The sequence below is a fragment of the Branchiostoma belcheri genome, unplaced genomic scaffold (assembly GCF_001625305.1).
Source record: "Branchiostoma belcheri isolate BF01 breed outbred unplaced genomic scaffold, Haploidv18h27 scaffold20, whole genome shotgun sequence".
Taxonomy (NCBI): Eukaryota; Metazoa; Chordata; class Leptocardii; order Amphioxiformes; family Branchiostomatidae; genus Branchiostoma; species Branchiostoma belcheri.
Genome location: NW_017803491.1, coordinates 2,804,318 through 2,828,228, shown reverse-complemented (window position 1 = coordinate 2,828,228; position 23,911 = coordinate 2,804,318). Strand labels below are relative to the sequence as shown.

At 40.8% G+C, this 23,911-nt stretch overlaps 1 protein-coding gene across 4 annotated transcripts in view; it reads left to right on the top strand.

The window, feature by feature from the left end:
- The window catches only part of LOC109469128 (afadin-like), a 72,383-nt gene that overhangs the window by 35,846 nt on the left and 12,626 nt on the right, over nucleotides 1-23,911 (top strand). For 3 of the 4 annotated variants that reach the window (XM_019767518.1, XM_019767520.1, XM_019767517.1), the window contains exons 12-24: nucleotides 1,522-1,603; nucleotides 1,828-1,892; nucleotides 2,971-3,026; nucleotides 3,320-3,525; nucleotides 3,914-4,059; nucleotides 4,382-4,482; nucleotides 7,280-7,408; nucleotides 7,745-7,869; nucleotides 8,283-8,423; nucleotides 9,536-9,679; nucleotides 10,141-10,339; nucleotides 10,781-10,965; nucleotides 12,431-12,547. In XM_019767518.1, the coding sequence (XP_019623077.1) occupies nucleotides 1,522-1,603; nucleotides 1,828-1,892; nucleotides 2,971-3,026; nucleotides 3,320-3,525; nucleotides 3,914-4,059; nucleotides 4,382-4,482; nucleotides 7,280-7,408; nucleotides 7,745-7,869; nucleotides 8,283-8,423; nucleotides 9,536-9,679; nucleotides 10,141-10,339; nucleotides 10,781-10,965; nucleotides 12,431-12,547 (1,696 nt within the window). The remainder of the gene's footprint in view (nucleotides 1-1,521; nucleotides 1,604-1,827; nucleotides 1,893-2,970; nucleotides 3,027-3,319; nucleotides 3,526-3,913; nucleotides 4,060-4,381; nucleotides 4,483-7,279; nucleotides 7,409-7,744; nucleotides 7,870-8,282; nucleotides 8,424-9,535; nucleotides 9,680-10,140; nucleotides 10,340-10,780; nucleotides 10,966-12,430; nucleotides 12,548-23,911) is intronic. The other variant, XM_019767519.1, reaches the window with a different exon arrangement.

Here is a 23,911-nt window from a genome sequence, read left to right as displayed (position 1 = left end):
GTAATCAGATAATTCTGAGTTGATTCTTTGTAAGTGTAATTTAGTTTGAAGTTCTTCTTTCCTATGTAACTTGCTGTAAGGTGCAAGTTTTTTGTTGTTGTTGTAAAGACTCACATTTCTTTGAATATCCAATGATTGCTCACTAGTTGTGCATCTCAAAATAAAAGTTTTTTCTCAAAACCTGTTTGATGAAAATATACAATAACCAAGGAATGGAGATGAAGTTGCCCTATCGCACTAACAAGTCTCCAGGGAGCATGCTCTTCCCCATCTTCCTTTCTAACTTGCGTTGATTTCCTTGTTGATTACTGGCCTGCGTTGGACTGATCCTCCCAGAATGCTGAACGCTCTGGTTCGCGACTATGTCCGAAGGTTGGTTCTCCCCAGGCTGTTCTTTTGTTGTCTTAACTCCTCTTCTTCCGTTCTGCACCCTTTCCTCATGATTCCAGACTGGTGTATTTACCAGGTGTTTTGAGATGATAACATGTCTTGCACAGTGCTGGGAAAGAACATCTTTCTTGAAAAAAATTTAGTGTTTATAACTGATGGAAATTAGCTTTCAGTAGTCTCTTCAGTTTTGTGAATGTTGCTGAAATAATGCGTTAAAATGCACAAATAACAGCTTTGCTCGTTTGGAAACTTTTTAACTTCAGAATCTGGTGAGGAAGTCACCTGATAAGGAAAGCATTCAGTTATTATTAAAGTTCAAGAAAGAGAGAATTGTAAAACTGAAGAAAAATTATTGAAAAATTAATTTTGCTCACTAACTGTCACTTCAGTGCAGGATCTGTTGTATCTTACAAAACACTTAGTACATTCACCATGTCTCCCATTTCTTACTTTCCCACACGTTTATAAGATAGTCATAAAACTTCCCAATTTTTTTCTGTCTCTTTCTTTGCCTCTTGGACCCCAGGTGCTCTAGAAGGTTTGTAGGAAGGCTTCCTAACCTGTGTGATGTGGACTGCATGCTTGGTTTAATCCTAACACAACCATGTAACATGGCATTGACTGATTGCATGCTGTTTCTAACTGTGGTTCTTTGTGTTAATTGAATTCTAAATTTGCCTACAAGAAGGGAGAAACTACACACCTAGACCTAATATAACAAAACTAACCTCCCCTTTCCTAAACTAATTGAAACTACATGTAACTTTAACATCTCATTTCTTCAAAGGCATTATATAAGGACATACATACAGGAAAATTAAACAACTGAGTGACAAACTTTTGTTTCTTGTCTGAGAGCCTTAGCTTTGTTACACCATGTATTGCTTCTAAAATGATATATGCTTTTGTTGTACTATTTGAGGTATCTAAGACTTTGACTTTGGAACAAGAAAATGTACCACACATACCATTGTGTATACTTAATATTCTCCTCAGATTCCCTACCTAACCACCCTGATTGCTACATTAGATTCCATGATGAAGTGGTGGTAATGTTTGTCCTTCCTGACCCCTATCTCACCACTAGGGTCTGTAATGTGTGTTATATATGTCCTGTCTACCCACCCACAGCCCCAGCTCAGGCCAGGCCAACTTTGAGACAACGTTTGACGTCGACGGCCACATCGAGACTGTCACCAGTCCTGTGAACAAGGTGAGGATTAATTAAATTGTTACTTCAGTAAAGCTACAGAATGGAACAATTACAGTTGGTATAATACATTCGGGTCTGAATTATAGATATCCCTATGAATTATTACTTTCATGTACTGTCTTGTGGCAACACAATACAAGAGTCTAGTTGTAAGAACTATATGATGCTATTTAGGAAACAAAATTGTTTGACAGTTAAGTGACGTTTTCTTCTTCCCCCTAAAGACACCTCCAAGAGGCCTACAAGAGAGGCCAGTTGACGTCCCACCTGAACACATGCCACCAGTCAGGTAAGGACACCCTGCTATCTGTGTTTGTGTAGATGAAGTTGTCATGGCTTTGTAGCATTGGCAATAGTAAAATGATCCTACAATTGCTTTTTTTCTCATGTTTTTAGAGATGAAATAAGTGACTAGAATACATATATTATGTAGAGTGTAAAAAAGCACGTACTGTGAGCAGTGCAGACAATTTGTATGTAGATTTCTCAGGAAAATTAAGGTCATCGAGGTCACAATCATATGTCTGTGTTGAACTGTTTAGCTATAGAACTGACTGTTGAGAAAATAGGTTTATGAAAATAGTGCTCTATCGAAAACGTCCTTAGGCCACACCAATTTAATTTCTTGGTTAACGGATTCAGCGCTTCATTTTTTTCAGATTTGCAAATAAAAATAAAAATCCAGAATCAACTGCAAAATGCTCATATTTTGCCCTGAACAGTTGAAAACAGACCTTTTCATCCTAGTTGTTACAGTTATTCCATCTTTCAATGCAGTGGTATCATTAAAAGTTCAAAATTCATTGTTTAAATTTTGAACCAGCCTGGTGTGTTGACTTCATGGCTCCTATCGTACCATTTTGGGCCGTAATACGATGCCTAGGCCTGTTTTTATTTTTTATTTTTTTTTTCGCTCGCCCGCTCCATTATTTTTCTAGAAAAATCCGTTAACCAAGAAATTAAATTGGTGTGGCCTTATGGTATGGAAGTCAGCATCTTTCCTCACACGGTAAGCAAGGTTTTACTACAGACATCAGAATTATTGCAATTACCAACTGTGGTGATTGTGTATTCGGACTGTGCACAGGCCTACAGTGTAGACTGAGCTTAAATTGCCTTGACTTTGGCCCTCTCCTAGCTACGTAGCTTATTTGCAAGTAATACTGGTTTGATGCTACATTCTTCATGTGTTAGCTTTAACAACCTTGTTGCAGTGTAACATTCATAATACTGGGGACATCTTAGGACATTGTAGTCGTCAGTAATTCTTATGACTGTTGTTGTGATGTCCATTGTCTGAAAGTTCAGAATATATGAAATGTGATATCATAACAACCCTTACAACATTGCTGCTCTAACCTCTTCAGGTCCAACATCCCCTTTGAGACTGTGCTGCCAGCCTCTATAGAGTACAGGGACAGCAGTAAGTCACCTTTACTTGAAGCGCCCTCTAGTGGTCATTACGCAAATTACATGAAAGACTTTCCTATCTATTAGCAGTGAAGTTTTCTCCTGACAGCATTTTCTACATTTTTGTCTTCTGTTTTTTGTGCAGTAACTACTATATTATGGTTGCACAATTTCTTGTATCAAAATGTAGCTATATCTGCATTGAAGTCCAGAACTTACTTGTGTTTAGCCTAATTTACAGCTACATAACATTATGTTATACGGCTTCAGAGGGTACAAATTGTATTGTGCTGTTCCCCTTCGCAGCTGAAGAACAGCTGCTGTCGCAGGTGATCAGTGAAGTCAATGGAGCTGCTGTCCAGTTCAAACTGGCCCCGACCTACACCCTGTACATGGCGGCCAGGCATCGTATCGCCTCGGACGCCAGGAACGTCCAGACGGCTGCGGAGAGGCTACACAGGCTGAACTCCATGACCATCAGAGTGGCCAGTATGATCAGCAGGACAATTCAGGTAGTCTTTTTTTTCCTACTTCCAGTCACAGAAGTATTGTTTTGGGTGGCTGATATGTGAGTTTTTGTGTTTCATGTCCAAGTTGTGACGGTTACATGGAGGATGGGAGGTAGGTCAAGCCTGAAGGGTAGTATGTGGAGGAATTCAGGAAATGGTGTAATACCTGATCAAATTGCAATTCATACGATTCCCTCCACAGTTCCAATAGTTACATTCACAAAAATTCAAAACACTTCCGGGAAGTCTAAAATATATGATTTTCATGCTTTGTCTTGTTTTTCGAAGATCATAGAACCGTGATTATGATGGATGACAGTACAGACTTATTTCTCAATTTAACTAGTTCCAACTCTACAGCATTACATGTTGTACTTTTTGTTGTGTTCAGGAGGGCAGTGCCATTGCGGGAGTCCTGGCCTTCTGGATGGCCAACGCCTCTGAGTTGCTCCACTTCCTCAAGATGGACAGGGACACGTCTCGCCAGACACAGGAGGCACAGGGAATTCTGGGGGATGCCGTACAGATGGCATTCAGGTCAGCATCTCTGTCAAGTAAAACTACTGTAACGAGGTGACAAACGGTCATCGAAATGTCGGCAGGCAATTGTATGCTGTTTGTGTACAATGAACCTTGTTGAACAGTGATTTACCAACATGATGAAAAGGATTCTTGTCATACAGTATAGCTGGATCAAGCTTTACCAAGTTAGATCAAGATTATCTTACCATATCTTAATAATTAGCCCTCTGAGGAACTGACGTATTATTAAGTTCCTTAATTCTTGGTTGATAATACAAGTCCTGGCTGTGTCTTGTCCTTTTCTGAACTGGTATAACCTGGTTATTTGTGGCTGCAGGTACCTGGTGCAGTGTATGACCCGTGAGCTGAGGGCGTCCATGCCAGCCTTCCTGGACGAGTCTTCAGAGGCAGACCAGGAGGATGAGGAGTCCCTGACAGGTAATGAACTCACCTGGATCTGCAGTAACCTCCAGGAAACACACTCAGCTTCTATGTGAATAAATGTTCCATGAAGAATTTGTTTTCATTCAGTATTTTGAACTGAATTTGTTGGACATCTTCATCAGTTTCTGTCAATGTGTGTTGGTTTCTTACATTTTGCTGTCCATTCAGGTCATTGTTTTGCACAAGTGTGTTATACATTTGTATATTCATCTTTGCATTGCTTCACCTATTTCTAGATCTTCTGCAATGTCATAGTTTGCACATGCTTAGGTGATAACTATCATAAGTCATTTACATGTACATGTTCTTTGTATGTCTCACATCTTGTTCTTCATCTCTTTATTTTTTTTTATCCCCACTTCAAACTGTCCTCATTTTTGTACCTACAAACTCTTCTGTTTCTCCTTGTCTTTCCACGTGTGTTCTCTTTCATTGTGATTCTCTTATTCTGTCTGTCCACATCACTCCCACCCACCCCATACCCACTTTCTCTGCTACCCCGTTCTGTGATGTGTCCATGTGTGCTGCTTTCCCATGGTTCCTTGAGCCAGTAAAGCCGAGCGATGCTGACCAGGGGCGTTTCTGGATGCTGGAGGCAGGCTGGAAACTGGGAAGCTTCCTAGACATGCGTGACCTGCCCATCTTTCTCAACTATCATGCCTATCACCCTAGCAACAGCCCCGGCTACCTTCCCATAGGTTGGTCAGCTGCGTATCTGTCAAGTAGATTGAATTTCCCAAGATGAAAAAATTCCTCCTTCCACAGTGCGGTTGTTTGGCAGCCAAACACTTATGGCAAAGCCTTTCATGGCAAAACTTTGACAGATATGCAGCTGTGTTGCGCAGTGTAGCATGCAAGCGTTTCAAGCTGTCTCTAAGCACTAAGAAAGACAAAAGTTTAACCCTCCCAATGTCACAGGCCAACTGAAAAGTTTTCTTTTCAATGACCCTTGGCAGTGGGAGGGTTAAAGTTGACACCAAGTTGCAGTTATGACAAAACTTCCTTATGGCTTTTGCTGAAATGTCTATAGAGGTCATGGCTTTTATACTATAGCTGGATTATAAGAGTGTCATTATTGTCTTTGGAAGTACAACAATGTAGTAAGATTTTGAATGACGGCTTCATCGTACAGTGAAACTGCATCTAAAGCAGCTGAACAGGTTAAATTTTGATTAAGGATTGAGGCTTTATTGGGCATCCCCCCAATATACATGAAAAGCAGCAATCCCTAAGACTCTTGGCTTTTTTTCTGCACTGCAGAGCAAATTTGGTACACTCAATGGACATTGGCACTTTCCAGGTTGGCTTGAGCATATTACTAATAGTGCCAGGGCTGCTTTTTGGCTTATATTGGGCTGCAACTGTTGTTTGGCTTGGAAAATTTCTCAGATGCAAAATTTGCCAACCTCTTGCTTTTGGTACTCATATATCTGTTCAACTTGGAGTCAAAATATGCAAGAAGACATGTCAAATTCAGACATCTCTAAGATATTTAGAACACCAATCTCTGTTTCCAAATACATGTATACTGTACATACAAAATGTACATAGTAAAGACATTGGCAAATTTGGGCAAAACAGAAGTGTTCACTGTCTTTGACATAATGAACAAGAAAATTTCCTCCAAAGCGCGTTCAGCCAGTTGTAGTCCAGCCGTCCCGATCTTCTGCTGTCTCGGTCGAAGGAAACTACGCAACAAATCTCGCGCCAAGTCAGAACCTGTCCTGAACGCTCAGTCTGAAACAACCCGCGCCGTCACTAAGAGCTGCGAACAACTTCCCTTAGAGACAGGTTGAAGCTTGTGCCAACTCTCTGTTTTCTCAACTTCTATTCTGCTCTATCTTAACTCCTGCATGTTTTAGACAAGGCTATGCTACAATCATCTCTACTTGTTCATTGTCATGTCTCATTCCATCCCTCATTCATGACTGTCATAAACTTTGGCTCGAACATTCAAAGCCTTCCTCTGGCAAGTTGTACAGAGTAGTTATTATTTCTGCATGAATTCTTCTAAGCATTTATTTTAGGTTTTAAGAAGAAGAAGCCATACATGAAACTTCTAACTTGATGCGTGTATAGTACTGTTCATTCTTTTTGTTTACTGTTTGCTTGTATAATTCAACACATTGCTGCTTGTCAATAGATTTTGATAATGAATAGTTGGATGGTTAGTGTTTGGGAATGTGCATGTGCCAGATTGATGGTAAACTGAATGTTTCTGTCCTGTGGCTAGCTGACTCCATGCTTACCAGGATACCAGCTGATGTACAAATTCACAGTTAGTGCTGCATCTCTTCCTGTCTACACATACTACTGTTCTATCTGTCCTCTTCACTCACTCATACATTATAGCTCCATCTCATGTTTGTAGAATGTATTTTACTAAAAAAATGCTGGGTTGCTGCAGCTCTCATGCATTTCTGATAGTTTTCTGAGCTTCTAAGCCGAGACTCATCACAAATTTAGATCACTGTTATGTTATTGTAATCATGTCATTCTTACTTGATTGATGATTGTTGTTTATTACACTGTGTCTGTCTTTTGATATCTCTCTTACTGAAAGACTTTTTGACTAAGGAATTGCTCCGTTGGCTCAAATACTTGTCTAACCAATTTGATCCTGTATACTTTAATTTCTAGATACAATGTATCCCTATCCCTGTGTATCTGCTATGTGGATTCAGCCTATAATTCAACAGTATTTTATACTGTTCAACACTAGATTGTAGGCTTTGACACGGTACACTCCCTTGTCAGTACTGTAATGTCCTTCCTGTTGTTTTTGTAACAGATGATGGTGACCACAGCGCCCACTCGTCTGAGCGCTCATTCCGTACCAGCGCCAAGGAGAACCCTGCCCGGATCAGTGGACGCTGGCTCTCCCCCAACTCTGGCATGAAGGGGGGCAAACCCAACATCGGTAGGAATCAGTCCTTTCGTCCTTAAAATTGTGATTATTATTGTCTACTGAAGTTTAATTCCTGACCAAAGATGAAAGAAAAAAGTTTGACAGCTTACATTATGACAAGTGGATATTTCTGTAAGTACCAGGAAAGTTACCAGTACCAGAAATTTTTTGGAGATAATATTGCAGCACTGCTCCTTAGTCTTGAGTTTTAGAATAATTGTTGGAAAGTGTCTATGTGGCCAAACAAGGTATCAAGAATAAATAAAGGCTTTGAATTCAATTGTGGTCCATACATGCCATTTATTGACTAGCTGATACTTTATTTAATACAAGTACACATTTCCTCAGGTGATGTGTTGAACACCCTGTCATCGGCCATGTCCCTCCTACGCCGCTGCCGAGTTAACGCAGCTCTGACCATACAGCTCTTCTCACAACTCTTCCACTTCATCAACATGTGGCTCTTCAACAAGGTAAGGACAGTAACCCCCAGTCATAGGTACATGTGGGCAATGAAAAGGTTAATAACATGGATTTAAGGTTACCATATAGCCCATCAGCCTTCTACTTTTATCTGTATTTAGTTATGGTTTTTATGCATTCATCCACAATATGTTATGTCTTCAAGTTGTAGACTTTTAAAATTGGAATGTTGTAATAGCAACAGCTACATTTTCTGTTATTTACATTGACACCATACATCTGTTAAGCACTGTTGATAAAATGACTTTTCCAATAAGTTATGAAACTGAAATCTAGAGGCTGAGGTCTCGAGTTGTCAGGTTTTTGCTCCCTTTTTCTGTGCCAAGTTTGAAATTAATAACTACTTTGTTCAAGACCCTAAAACATTAAGGTACTGATGACTGTGTTGTCTCCTCTTCTGTAGGTTGTGATGGAACCCCACCTGGGCCTGTGTACCCGGATGTGGGGGCTGCGCCTGAAGCGGCGCCTGGGTAGGGTGGAACTGTGGGCAGAGAAACAGGGCCTGGAGCTAGCCGCAGACTGCCATCTCTGCCGGGTCATCCAGGTAATGTACATACTACATCCTCTCCATCCAAAGGTTCAGGGTTCTATTCCCCATGACAGCATATTTACATTTCTTGGTGGAATGTTTCTTTTGAAAACAAGCTAACCACTTTATTGTTAACCACTTTACTCAGCTTCTGACTAAATTAGCTTATTAGTAATTGCTATTTTTCTAGTGGGCTACAGTATCTTTTATTTCTTCTCCCACCTTCATTTAACGGCCAAAAATTGGTGCTTAACAAGTTACTAGATCTGTATGTCCCGAGCATGACTGTGTTTGTTTGGGTTGACAAGGCAACACTTGAACCCCCAAGTGGAAGAGAAGTGTGTTTTCTTCTCGGTACAAGAGGCCTCTCATCTCTAGTGGTCACTGCAGAAATCTGAGATGTCAGCGTCCAGTTTATAAGTGACGCCCATCAGGACCACTGTATCCCTCACCATGTGGGAGGTGGCTTAAGCCGATGGTAATCTGGTTAAGATCCTCTCCAAACAAATAGAGCGGACAATAGGAAACATAACACAGCATGTGGGAGGAAACCAGGCATAGGGCCTGGCATTGTCCCAGGTGATAACGACTGTTTTTTTAAAAAGGTGTTTACGTCATTCTGGGAAGGGCAGAAGTTATGGATCACAGGAAACCATTGACAAGTCAAGAATCACATGGCATTGTGCTCCTCATGTTACAAGGACGTCAATGCAAAAGAGCCCTCTTCTTATTGCAGAAAAAAGTCCTCTTTGTACTTTCCTTGTGAAAGTTTTGCTGATTCATTGTGGCAAAAGTACTTTTTTGTAAACACATATGAACGAAAAAAACATGAAAGTCTTTATTTTATGTGTCAACGTTATCCTGCATACATGGTCATGTATTAAATTTGTACGTCAATGACATGGTCTTGTATTTTTTTCTTAGCAGATGATTTTCCACCCATTTTATTCAGAAAGTGAGATACCGTAAAACAGAAAATTGCAGAAATATTCATACAGTATGTGAATCATGATGCTCTGAGGAAACATCTGTTTCCAACTAACAATTTCCTCAGTTCAACCTACATGTACATGTAATATGTAGTATTTATACAAAATATTCATGTGTTGCTCTCCACCCCTGTCCAGGCGGCACACCTACTACAGGCACCCAAACACTCTGCAGAGGACATTGCCTCCATCAGCAGCACCTGCTTCAAGCTCAACTCCATGCAGCTGCGCGCACTGCTGGAACAGTACAGGCCAGACCCTAATGAACCTAGAATACCACAGGTTAGTACAGAGAATAAAACCTCAAAACAGGTGGATATGGACCAACCATGTCTGTATGAAAGAAATAGTTAAAGGTAGCTCTATAGCCTTTTTGTGGCCATAGGGGCTGTGGGTTAGTTCAATGTATCTATAGTATAGGGTACAGTATTAGAAGACAGAGCCCATCCCTCTTCTTCCATCACCCATCTTCTTCCATGCTCCATCTTACACCTGGATGGAGTGAGGAAAGTTGTGTAAAGTTCCTTTCCCAAGGACGCAATGTCTTGACAGTAATGCTAGTAGTCGAACCCATGACCTCCTAATCTCTTATCCACTTGCCTAACCACTTGGGCATCTGATGCCACAACGATAGTTTCAGAATCATGCTAATATCTTTTTCAATTGGTACTCATCATGGCTTAAAAGTAGCCATTTGTGATTGTTTCCAGTTCCTCCCTAATTTCTCCCGTTACCTTCCCCAGGACCTGATAGAGAGCGTGGTGTCTGTTGCTGAGAACACGGCTGACGAGCTGACGCGGAGCGATGGCGGTGACGTGCGTCTGGAGGAGGACTCTGACCTGCAGCTGCCGTTCCTCCTCCCCGAGGACGGGTACTCCTGCGACATCGTCCGCGGCGTGCCCACAGGACTGCAGGAGTTCCTCGACCCTCTGGTGTCAGCTGGTTAGGACTTTGTGGCTGTTATATCATTCTAAAGTCAAATAATACTGGTCACTTCATCATTCATAGCTTTCGGACAGTGACAGTGCTGAGATGGAATTTGTCTGGTTTCAAATTTATTTGTTTTTCTCAAGAATCAACTGGTCACTTTAATCATAAGATTTTGATGTCTTCGGCTCTATTCGTCTTGGGAGAGTTCAAGTTTTTAACACATACACACAAAAATGATGAATACGGAATTTTTGACTGATATATTCAATCATGTAGTCTTGATTAAGTTGAGGTAATGTTCTGCTTATACTGGTCATTTCAAATTCGAAATTTTTAAATGTCCCAGAAGTCTGAAATCTCTCTTGACTTTCTTTCATTGCCCCTTTCCAACCTTAAACCATAAGACAGTGTAGCCTTGTGTGGTTTGTTCACTTACGAAGTGTTCCACAACAGGCCTTGTGCGGATGAACGTCCATCCGAACGCGCCCGGAGTGTGGACAATCTACTTCACGCCGGAGGCCCAGGAGGCAGCACGGAACATGGGCTCCCCGGGAGAACAGATTCCCAAGGAGAAATTACGCAGTGTTTCTCAACAGGTACATCCCGAGGGACACCCTTCTTTTCAAGGCTCGGAACAGGTGCACTTCTCACACATTTTCTGCATGTAGGCAGAGCTGTCATCATGTACATGTCAATGGAATCCCTTGTGGGGAGGGGAGAGGGGGGAATGACTATATTGCTTTCAACACTCAGACAAACTGAGAGAAATATTGGATACTCCTACTTTTCTTGTGAATGATAAGTTGGATGTCTTTTGATCTTGGAGAGAAGAATAAAACCTCTGAAACACATGAATAAAAGTTTTTTCTTGAGAAAGTCCTGCAAATCTATGAAGATGTTGCAGTACTTGAAATTTCTTTCACTCCCCCCTCCACCAACCACTGGGGTCTGACATGTGCATTAGTTGTGTTTTTATGACAAGAGAAAAAAAATGAACAAAACAAACAAAAAATTCCCCATAGAAGCAAACCACTTTGCATCCAGTTTCTTCTTATGTTTTTAAGAGGAAAAACAAAATCTTTAACTTTGGCAATCCCATAATGCAAAGTGGGAACCGATGGCAGCTCTGCAGGGGTCACCCAAGGTCAAACAGGTGCGAAAATTTTCCTTTTACTTCCACACAGCAGCCACAAGCTAATCGTAATGCTTTGTGCTGGATTATACTCGGATTAATTTCCATTTTGCCAGCAGCTCAACTGCAAAGTGTAATGTTTTACACTGTTAACAAGTTACAGTTTTAGCTAGGTAGTAAATGTTTATTTATCTTAGCTTTAGGATTTTCGTTTTCCTTTGTTTTTCTTTATTCACAACATCAGCAACACACCAGCCAAGCAGCTTGCTCATATGCTACACCACACATTCCAGAGCCGTGTACAGTAATAACATTCACTAACACTAACATGTATAGCGAGCACCCTCTAGTATAGTTCACTCCCTTGCCTTCTATTACTTGCTGAACTGAGCACACTGCACCATGAGGATACAGAAGATGGCAGCACAACCGTCTTACCCTGCATGTTCACTCCTCCTTGCATGAAGCATGCTTAACACACATTGCAATTGCATCTCATCTCTGCTACACATACATACAGTCGCATGTGCAATATTCCTCTAATGATAAAAGTTAAACACAGTTTGGCACTTTCTAAGGCCACACCAAGATGCCATGTAAATTCAAGTTGAATGTGTACATGTATGTTTCTTTCATTGTCTGCCATAATTGTAATGGGAGGATTTATACAAACTTCCACCTTCAGACAGGAAATATTCCTGTATGTCATTTCTCCAAAGTTACCTCGCTACACATGTTCCAGAAATATCCGTCTGTGTTCTCTGAAGTACAAAATGAATCTGTAACTTCACTGTGATGAGAATAATCAAAGAACCTAAAAGTGAAACTAAGAATCCTTTTCTTGACTCCGTTTTTCTTGTAGAATGGTTGATCTCCTAATAACCTTGAATGGTGTGGCCTTAGAAGTGTCCTAGCACGGTAAGAACTCCCGAGCATGTTTTGTGAGCTTGTTGGGCGTTGACTCCTTTCAGAGTCTGCACACCCCTGAAAGTCGCTACCCTCCCACACCCAAGGGTGAAGCTGAGGTCATCGATGTGTCCTTCAGCAAGAACAGCTCCGGAATGGGACTCAGCATTGTCGCAGCAAAGGTGAGAAATGGATATCAATTAGTATTTCATATTCATGAACTTCAGGTAGTTTGTGTTGTCCAATGTCTGTTGTGAAAAAATTACTGCACACATGTATGTCCTTGGTAACTCTGTTGCTTTCTACAAGGTTTTGAGTAAAGTATATTATATTAAGTCACAAACAAATAAACATCTGCAGTTCCGCAAGAAAGTTTCAAAGGGTCCAAACGTGTCTTGTGTTTTGCTTAGCCCAAAGACTACCTTCTATCATATTATGTATTCGAAAACCATGATCTACAGTGGTCAAAACTTCAGGATCCTTTAGACTAGACACACATTTTGAAAGATGAGTGTGAGTCTGAGAATAAATTTGTAGCTCTGTCAGTCAGATAGCTGGTCTAGCTTGTATAGCCTACTTTGTTGTTGACTATAATTGTGCACAGATACAGAATGGTGTTGTACGGTCAAAATGTGAAGAATTTCTACCTGTCTGTTTGCATCAAATATTTTCAGTAAGCTTGCATTCTAAGCATAGCAACACACATTCCTTTGGGCTGAAATGCTGCAGTTTTTATAGTTTTGAATGGTGGACAATTTGAAATAACTGTGAAATGTGAATAGATGACATTACTATGTCTGTCAGGTCGTAATTATTGTCTGGGTGGGGTACTGCATTCCAGTCTTAAATATTTGACACTAAAGCATCATCTCTGCAAACAATAAACGATTATGTCTTGCTGCCCCTTCGAGCTTTCTGGTTTTGTTCACATACAATAGCAAGAACTCGTGTTGAAATTTATGGGCTTAGTAATAATACGTTTGAAACACCTTTGAAAAATTAGATTGATTTTATTTTGTCAGTTGTTGGCATGACTCCGACCTCTGCTTTCAGTTGTCATTACTTATTCATGTTCTGATAACCTAGATTTTGGAGAAAAAGCTCAGTTTGTTGTATTTCTAGAGAAACTGTTGGATTACTTTCAGTTGCGATAGAGTGATGGTTGTTTTTCTAAACTCAAGGATGTACAACTGTCACTTTATACTTTAATCAACATAAATATCTTCCACAATAAGGACAATTTAAGTCATGTAGCTTTACATGTGTATGCTTCTTGCACATGGAAAGCAATGGCTACAGTAATGTTGTTGTTGAACACTGCACCTTTGTCGTGCAGTAGCCAGAGACTTTTATGGACGAAAGAACACAGAACAAAAGGATAGGCCACACCTGTGGCAATAGGAAGTATAGTACTACTATTGAGTAGCTACATGACATGTAGTATTCTGGGGTCGGGAAAATACAGTTAGAATTGCTAGAGAAAGCTCTTACTGTAGTTTTTACATTTTGTACTCTTTCAATTGACTTCTTTGGTGGTCTGTATTTTGATGATAGTCTGAAGAATATGACACCAAAACAGGTTCATGGAAATGACAGCTCTGTAAATTACCGGTAACTTCTTGGAATCTTTGAAGATGGTTGCTAATTTCACTCCAAACATCATGAGACCACTAACTGGAAGTCAGGGGAAGTTGTACAGGATAAGGTACAGAATATGTCAGTGATTGGCACACAGTGTTAATGTCTGAGTAAATATTGTTGTTTAAGGGACAACCAGTATCCGTTTGATGTCTTAGTGATCAAATCAAGCAGTGCAAATAAGGAAAAGCCTAATTCTCCATACAGTTTAACAGGTTTAACAGTGTAATGTTATCAAACTGAAGGATTTTAAACTAATGCATAGATTGAACTGATCTTGTTGTAAATTTGAAATTCATGATGCATTTTTTCAGTGTCCTAGCAGGAAAAGAAGATGTTACTAGTGGCAAAATCTGATACAAAAGTTGGCAGTTTTAAATCACTCATACTAGAGTCAGTTGTCATGAATTACAAAATATTATCAAATACTTATACCTCCAACTGTTTCAAAGATCCCCCTTACACACTTATTCCAGAGGGAAATGTATCGACCAACTGGTACTTGTGTTGTTTCAGCTTCCTCATTGACTGTCATTTTAGAACCAGGCCATATTGGCTAAATACCCTCCACACCCCACTCCCCAATGATACCCAATACAGTTGTTTTGAAGAGCATCTCTGAAGAAGAAGAAGAAAGGCCATTGAGATGGTGGCTACAGTTGTTTCAGTTCAGACAGGTGCTGTCCACTGCCACTTGAAAATCGGCCATTGAGTCGTGACAGAAACCCTTCAGTCAATGATCATACCAGCCTGTATGTTCAGGAGAAAACTGAACGGCGGTCAAAGTTTACAGAGCACCTCCGTGGGAAAAATGCATGGGTTCTAATCTGCCCCGTTTGCACAGGGTAACCAGGTAGCTCGTAACAGCGCTATAATAAACTGCCATCATTCACTGGTCGGTACTGTCAAACACACTGTTAGGGATGTAACAACACGGCGTAATTTCATTTACAGAGCAAGCTAGCTCAGTTCTGGGCGGCTTCACACCGCTTCTGCCCCTGCCATGTCCGTATTTGGCATGTAAGCCAATACCTGGCCCGCCATTCTTTGAAGTGTTTTCTGTTGCCCTGGTGACCACAATTAGGCATGAATGGGTGAGCTTACATTTCGTGTGCACAATGTGCCGCCGACATTGAGCCCACCTCGTGGAGTGGAGCTCGCTTGTTTTCCCCTCTCGGCACAAAGCTGTGCATTCCGCGGCACGATTTTCTGCAGGTTTTTGGCCTTTAGGTTGGTGTTGAGGTAAAACTTGGTGCCACTTCCCCCTCCAGACTCGTCTCGCCAGGGACTAGGTAAGGCTGCAATTCTTGTGCACTTGTTTAAGGTGATGGTAGATTTGTGTTTGCAAGTTTTTGAAGCACAGGTGCGCCTGAAGAGGCTGTAACCCAACCCCCTACCTTCGGCTGTGGGGCAGTAGCGTAGCGTCGGTTCTCCACTTTAGATTCCAAACGACTCTTGCCTCAGCTATCTTGCTATCTGTGCATGAGAAGCTGATTGTCGTTCATTTGAAAAGGTTAAAGTGTCATTGTTGTTAAGAAAACGTCCTTGCTTCTTTCTTTGATGACAGGAAGGTTTCTTTTGATGCCACCCATAATGCCAGGCTAATGAGTGTCAACTTCCCATGCAACATTAATGATTGTCTTAGCTTCAGAGCATTATCTCAATGGAAGGTACATCAAACATAATTACATAATTTATAATTTTTTCAGTTCACTGACCATATATTCAGTATATCTCAAGTGGCTGCCATGTGTTTTGTTTGCAGTCTGGTTTTTGTAGATTTAGAACAGGCTTTCCTGTATTCATTCTCAGCCTAATGATCACAAATTACATTTAAATTCTTTTCTCACAACCTTTCCTCATGCTAACAGTAAGAGCTTAGTCTGTAAGGTGTTTGACTCACCGGGGAAAAAGGAACAGATCAAAGACATTTTTCACAGGCAATGGCTTCACTCCCATCTCTCCACGTTAGCAAAGAACTATTGTCCTTACGTCGCCCTAAAGAGTGTAGATCACTTCAAAAATTCAAGCTGACCCAGACTAACAAAGACTGCTTTAACAGCGATCGATAAATGCCAGTATTGTCCAGGAGGGTCGGCCTTAAGTCAACCATTCCTGATAACCCGTGTTTACATGTACCTAGGAGCAGTGTCAATCGTTTTGTCTTTTATCCACTGCAACTTTCCTAAAAGGGAAAGACTTACAGAAGGACTAAAGCAGGTGCTCCCAGAGAATATGCTGACATGCTCTCTTTCTTTCCTTTTACATGCCCAGTTAGCAGACTCAAAATACCTTCTTAGCATAGTTAAGAAGTTTTCTAGGGCAGCCCTGGAACTGAAACCTAGTAGTGTTCTCTGTTCTATTCTCATCGTCACGTTCTGACATTTAGAATTCTGTGATATGACTAGTATTCCGTTGTAGCCCTACAACCATGACAGCTCAGCAACGCTTGGGTTAAGTATGTGGCCTAGTTCTTATTCTTCAGTGACTTCATGTGGAGAGACATTTTGCAAGACATAGATCACAAAAGTCATTGATCATACAGGAATTACGTTTTGCAAGCAACAATCGAGCCTGAATGGCATTCTTGTTATTGGTTTGTGATGAGGCATTTTCCTCCAGCAAATGTTGATGTATTCCATGCATTTGCAGCCAGGCTTCAAAGTTTGGCTGTGCAAAGTGCACATTCTATTGCCCGCATCATGTTGCCTTTACCCCTCTATTGAACTGTCACATTCAACAGGAAGAATAGACAACTATTAACCAGTTATTGACCAATCTTTCTCACATCTAGATTCAGAAGTACCTGTTATAGTTACTGAATCATGTACATGTAAACAGGCCACAAACTTAGCCACCTCCCACCTGTGTGTTCAGTTCATGAGTCCAGAAAAGAGAGCTAACTGTATGATTCAAGCAATGTTTACCACCCAGGCACTACCGGAAAGACAGGTGAAAGAATCTGAATCTAGATAGGGCTGCGTTGTTCTCTCTCATTCATAACCGCTATAATCAAGCAACATTCTATGTTTGTTTTTGGTTACTCTACCTTGTTTTCATTTGGTACTGCAGTTGGTGAAGGTCAGATTAAAAGGACAATTTTATAAAGTGTAATGAGGTTCAGGTCTATGCCAAGTTGTGCTGATTGTTATTATAACTCGCCATAGCAACTGTTCATACCAGTAGATATTCAATAACAAGCGTATTTCCCATTCTATGCACACAAGCAAATCTAGGTCTCTGGGCTATTGTATGGCTGTACAGGGATGGCATGTTGCTTTTGGCATCGCAGGAATGCAGTGTCAAATTCTCCCTCTTTGTTTTCTCCACATACAATATGTTTTGTGTCCGCGTGCATGTGCTGTATTCACTTTCATCATACAATATGGGTAGGCCACCCCCAATAACAAAGTAGACTAGTCCATCTCTTTCACCCAGACAGTATGAATGAAGAAAACTGGTGAATAGCAGAAAGACGTTTTTTCTACATCTTGAAGTTACAATAAGATGTCCTTGTTTTTGACTGACATCTTTATTGACTTTTAAATCTTCTTGTACGTCAGCTTTGTAAAAGTTCAAGCTGTGAAGGACAATATCATTATCAATAATAGCTGTCACAAGTTAATTGACTGTTATCAATTCAATAACACAAAGTAGCTTCTGCATTCGCGTGAGTAGTTCTTGACAGGTGTCTTCAAATGGCCATAAAACAAGTCTAGATAGACTTCCAAACCTTCTTTGTAAAAGTTCATTCAGCAAAGGTGAACATAAAAGAATGCCCGACCTTGCCCCTTGGTTAATTAGTTGTAATTAATTGATGATGAGAGATGACTGCAGGCTACAGGTACAGTAGACTCTTACAGAAGGGGTTAACAGAGCAGGGATTAACATACCCCACCCATTACCCTCTCCCATGCCCACCGAACCTTCATGCCTGGCTTGTTGTCTCAGGCATTCTCAGGGCTTGTGGCCCAAATTCTTCTGCTGTGTACGTCAGTCCAAGTGTCTATAGACCTGACCGTCTGGTCTTAAGTCATCCTGAGATCACTCCCAAGGAATCTCAGGACCAGGTAACGCTTCAGTTGCATTCTCGGATGTCTAGAAGAAGCTCAAGACAATAGTGGAGGGTGAGTAGAGCTATTCTTAGTAGGTCATCAAGTGTCCTTCAGGTGGAGGTGGTTAATTAGCAAGAGTGGAGAGGTGTATCAAAGAATTATGGGACGTGTGATTTTGGGCCCCCCTACTGTGTCTTGGAAATGGCTGGATTTAGAATGTTACAGTCAGTTAAAGGGAGGAATTAGATAGTTGTCTTGCTAGTGTCGAACTTAGTCTGAGTTCAAAATATTGTAGGGAAGCATTCTGAATTCAAAAGTGAAGGTTGAAGGTTAAAATTTTGTGCTGTCACATCAAAAAAGAGGACTTTGAAGTCTTGAATTTTTAGTAAGATAGCGTCCATGGCCAGGAGCTGTGTCATTTCGTATAGAATACCAATGTCTCAGAGTGTAAAAATGAAAGTGGCAACATATATTCTACAATGTCATGTATGTTTATATGTCTGTAGGTCAATGCTGAAACTGACTACTCAGCTTGTATTTCTTATGTTTGTTGTTTTAGCAATCCAGCAGGTAGGTATTTTGATTAGCTCTATGATATGTTCTGTGTCAGATGTTAGAAGATCTACTGTTATTCTTTGTGAGATGTCATCTCTGTTATTGACTCTTGATACAATGGTGTGTGGTAGTCTTGTGGAGGTAATACGTCATATCTTTTTCTAGAAGACAGGTTCTTTATTTTGACATGAATATCTACTGGATTCTCAGTAGGAAAAAAATTGAAAATACAATGCCACAAAATACATATTTTAACTGGATCCTATTGTTTACCAAAGGCAGTGAGTTATTTGATAATGCATGAATCATTAAATACTCCAGCATAACTGACCAAGAGTCATGTCAGGTTTTGTCAACAGTCTGAACAGGTAATCATATCCACAGGACAAGGAAACACCATTACGGTTTACCCCATAGGGTCCTACTTTTAAGTCAACACAATATCATAGTCAACTTTCCGTGTCTGGTTGGCTTTTACACTGACTAGTATATTTTGAAGCGAGTATGCTTCTTTCCAACATTAGGGATTCCGTATCATAGATACAGTTGTCACCGTAAGGCTTTCTTGTACTGTTTTTGTCTTGCAATCTGATCTCTTTGTATCTCCATGTATCCCTGGTCAGGTTGTTGTTTGGGTGTCTTTTGTGAGAACAGCATCTTGTGTGGTTTTCCCAGTGATTTACCCGAAGAGGCGGGTCCCACTCGGGCCGGTATTTGGTCAGTGGCCGCTCAACACGGCCTGAGCAAAGTTTGCTTGTTTGCTCTGCTCTCCGTGTGGAAAAACCCTGTCCAAACGTAGTTCTTCCCTCTCTTCAAAATACCACAAGTGGGCAGCCTTTGTGGGCTTATCCTTAACCTGGTTTGGCATTTCAGAGAAAAGTTTTATATTTGCCAGTACTACTTTCATTAACTCGACATAGCTTTGCTAATCTAACAGTTAAGCAAAAATTGGAACTTCTGTTGTGTCTTTTGAAAGGAAGCTTTTGTTCGAAACTTTTCCTTGTTCATTGCATGCTGCAATGTTTACTGAAAGGACAAGGGTATTGATTTATTGCTATTTCGTAGTCTCTGTTAACATTGGACTGACAAATCTAACCTCCTGTCACAAGTCTAGAAGTCTGCGTCACCAAGGAAGAAGTCAGTATACAATCATTTGTCAGTCTGCAATAAACAAATAACTTGTCACCGCTGACCTTATTTCTACCTTGTAGACTGGAATTGTTTTGCATGTGTCATCTTAAATGTTCTTCAATGTATTGATTGTTATGGTTTGATCAATTCAGTACAGGGGACACAGAGTTTACATTAAGTCAGACGGGGTCAATTTTGATCTCATAGATATTTTATTGCAAGAAATTGCTTTATTCTTAGTTCAAGAAAAAGCTATCAAAGGCTTGTAGCTGTAATTTGTCCTTGTTGTGTGTTGGCCTCAAGTCTTTGTGAGGTGATCATTAAAGGCCCTTTATTGCTCGTTAAGTGGCTCCAATTACTGCTGTTGAAGTGTTGATGTTGATTAGGTGCTAATTATGTTTGCAGCCGTGTCATTGATAAATAGTGCCGTGTTACAAACCACAGGTGTGTGTGCTGACAGCGGTATTGTACTGAACTGTCAGGCGTCCCTCGTAAATGCCGGAGTCGTCAGGATCCATGGGCAGATGCTACACAGTTAATCGGTTTATGGTACAAAAATTGGGACGGTTTTCCCAAAAATAGCACACACCACAGAGGAATTTTCAACTTAATTGTAGGTATTTCCATCCAAACTACATGGTTGTAAGTTGTTTCCTGTGTGATGAAATAACAAATGTTAGCCCTGACAGGGAAGGATTTAGTAGGAATGTCGACCAAAAGGGAGAAAATAACTGTTTGACACCTGGTGCCCTGCCACTACATTTTGTACACACAGGATCAGTCACCCACAAATCTCTCTGGTGTATCAGGCCTTCCTGTCATCCGCGTGTGTCAATATCGGGCGGAAGTCGGAAAGACGCCGCAGGAATGTGGCATCAGACCATCCCCCGGCCATCCTAGGAAAACATCCCAGCTTCTTGGACTGGAGTAGCTGTTTTCTGTTTGCCCAGCACATGTCTTCACGTTCTATCATGCAGGAGGTATTCATCTCAGCAGGGTTTATGACCAGATTTGGTGTCTTTGTGGCGAGCCTGAAACTGAAGTGGCGTGGCATCTTCCTCCCACAGGTGCCAGACAAGTGCTCTACAGTTTCAAAAGAAACCTCAAGTTCAAAGCCCGGACTTGAACCTCATCCACTTCTCTCATTTGTGGATAACCTAGTACCTTCTCCTATTAGTATAATATTACTTCTGTCTGACTTTTTCTTCAGCAGTAACTAATCAGAGAAGTGTTACTCCCATGGACAGTGATGTGATTTTGATATTCAAGAGCATTCAGTATCAAAGCCCTAAAGACATGCTTTAACTACTGCCATGTGTGTTCCTTGATCTAAGGTTCTAGTATGGAACAAAGAACCTTTACAACAGTTAGACATCAGAAGTGGCAAATTTATGTGTGTAAAGTTGATTTATTTTTCTTCCAAGGGATGCTGTAAAAGAGCAAGTGAAACAAATTCGCAACAATAAAAAAGTCATATACAGTCTTATGAAATAAACAGAAACATATCGATGGTTTTGTTTCTTTCAAAGTTTGTTCAAATGCACTGTTGTCTGTTTATGACTCCACCTGGAAGTGGTGAAGAAGATAGAGTTGTTGAGTTCTTATCATGCTATCTCCAGCAGACACTCAGGTGTAGGTTACTGTCTGTTTGCTGAGCCAAAGATCAGCTCTTCCCATGTCTGTCAACATCCCAGCCACTACCTCACGCCCGTGCTACGCTGTGATTCGGTCCAATTCCCCGACTAAAAGGCCTCCAACCATCAAAGGTCTATTCCTGGCCTTCTGAGATCCTGTTGTGCTTGACCAGGCTGTAGCTTGCATGTAATGTCCGTCATCGCTTAAGCAGCATTTCACTTCACCCCAAACATTCCACGCTTCCTACCAAAACACTCTTGTCATGCCGTGCTACTGAAGAGTCCGATTCTGGCGTGCCTGTCTTTCTTTTTTCCAAATACTTCTGCAAAGCGGTGAAGAAAATATTCCAAAAACTTTCATGAGAGAGTATGTCATTTGAGAAGGAATGTCTAAGACTTGTAGAAAAGCCTCTCCATGTAAAATTGCTTCATAATGATTTGTCCTGTAATCCCAGCAAAAATGTGTGGTACAGAGCCAAGTGCTTACCATAAATGGTCAAGGCGAGTGCCAAGTGTGATGATGAAGTGCTTTTTCAAAAGGCGTCCCTCTCTGCTTCAGGAATGCTTTGGTCCACCTGCCCGTACAATAGTCCTCTCCACACACAAATATTCCCAACAAACAAATCAGGCGCTTTGAAACGGTAGGGTCAAGCCCTTGTCTGCGAAGCGTGAAGAAAATACATCTGAATGATTGGCATGTCAATATTCTGATCAAATTTTATCACAAAGGAAAGGTTTTGGTGAACACAAATGGCTGTCGGACCAATTGGTATGAAAAAAAATAATCTATTTTCTGCATTCCTTTTTACACATCCAAAAGGAACAGTTATGATACTAAGTAACCCCTCCAAGTTAATAGTAGTTGTAGATTTTTCTCCCAGTTGATGAAATCGACTGTTGTGCAATTTGATCTCTAGCATCAATGTCACACCTGTCACTCAAACATTCAAGCCAGATGTCAAATCTACAAACTTTGAGAAGAATGTGATAAACCAGCTCAAGAACACTATTGTTGCTTGTCTGATTTTGCTAACTGATATCCCCTATCTTTCTCTATAGCGTACATCTACCAAATACCAACATGTAAGCCCTATTTAAGGACTGAACCATGGAGACCTCTGGGTTAATTCTCCCCTGATGCCTAGGAGTAGGTAATTAGCAGAGATGAGAAGCAGTTTTAGCCTTAGCTTTGTGGCAGGTTGTGGATGTCAAAAGGTGAAGATTGTCTAGACTCTGCCCTGTCTGCCTGTCACAGTCAAGAAAGGTACATTTCCTGTATAGGTAATTTACATCTTTTTGGGCAGGCTTAAACCTTACAATGTACAAAATTGAATCAAGGAATAGATGTCCAAGATCAGATGATTTCAAAAGTGTTTTCCACCGCTGAGATACAATGTTACATGTATGCTGCATTTGTAGGGTTCACACTTTCTCAGTGCTCTCTAGTCTTTTAGATCTAGATGTAAGCTTCTTTGGAGATAGAAGGATTTCTACTGTCAGTCTGCATCTTTCTTGGAAAAGCAAGAGAAATGCTGGAGGCCTTAAACTGATCTGACTAGCCTTTGCTTGCCATTATTACAGCTAATACGCCCCAGCCAGAGGCAAGCTTGGCTTTGTTGTCCATCGGGACACAGGTTAAAGGATCCCTTTCAACTTGAAAGAGCTGAAAGCATTTTGGTTCTGATCACATGATATGAAGTGGTCTGGTAATGAGGAGCTCACCGCTATTTTCTGTGTTGTCACACGGCGCGGCTCGCTCGTCTGAGAGCAACTCTCGCACAGGAGGGAAAACAAATACAAGGCATTGACCTTGAGCCTAAGAACACAGAAGCCTCTTGCTTTTCTGGGTCCTTGGGACCGGCTTGTCAGTATCTAAGAAGAGGGAAAGCACTTAGAGATAAGGAGAATCCAGGTATCTTTAACTGATCTTTTCTACTTTGTGTGTCTATTGTTACAGCAGTGTTATCTTAAAAGGGAAAACAGTACTTTCACTGTTGGTTCTTCTGGTATGGCTGTTAAGGAGATTTTAACATCTAGCAACAATATGGTGATTAGAATAAGTAATGGCAAGTCATTAAGTAGAGGTCAAGAGTTAACTGTTAATTTATCAATGCTTGAAATAGTGCATTTCTTAGTTGTATTTACAGGGTTTTGTTGATTACCTTGCTCGTGATATCAGTCGGGTAGGATATTCTGTGGATTTTCTTGTTATTAGAACAGGAAGACAAGGCACGACTTGTTAAACAGCCCTGTTGGTGTAAGTAGAGAACACAAGAAGTGCTCTGTGGGACTCCGTGTCTGTTTTCCCTAGCATAAGGGGATTCAGGTAATCCTATAATAATGTGCACGGAACGTAAACTTGTTTTACAAGATATATGACTGTGTGTGGAAACAGTTAAGATAGATGAAGCCCTTCCCTGCTCTAGACATAAAAATAAATGTCGACATCTTTTGGCAGGTAATTTATGGTTGGTAGACAAGGGTTTCATTACATTAATCTGCCTTATCAACATCTTTAAGCTTTTTTAAGTTA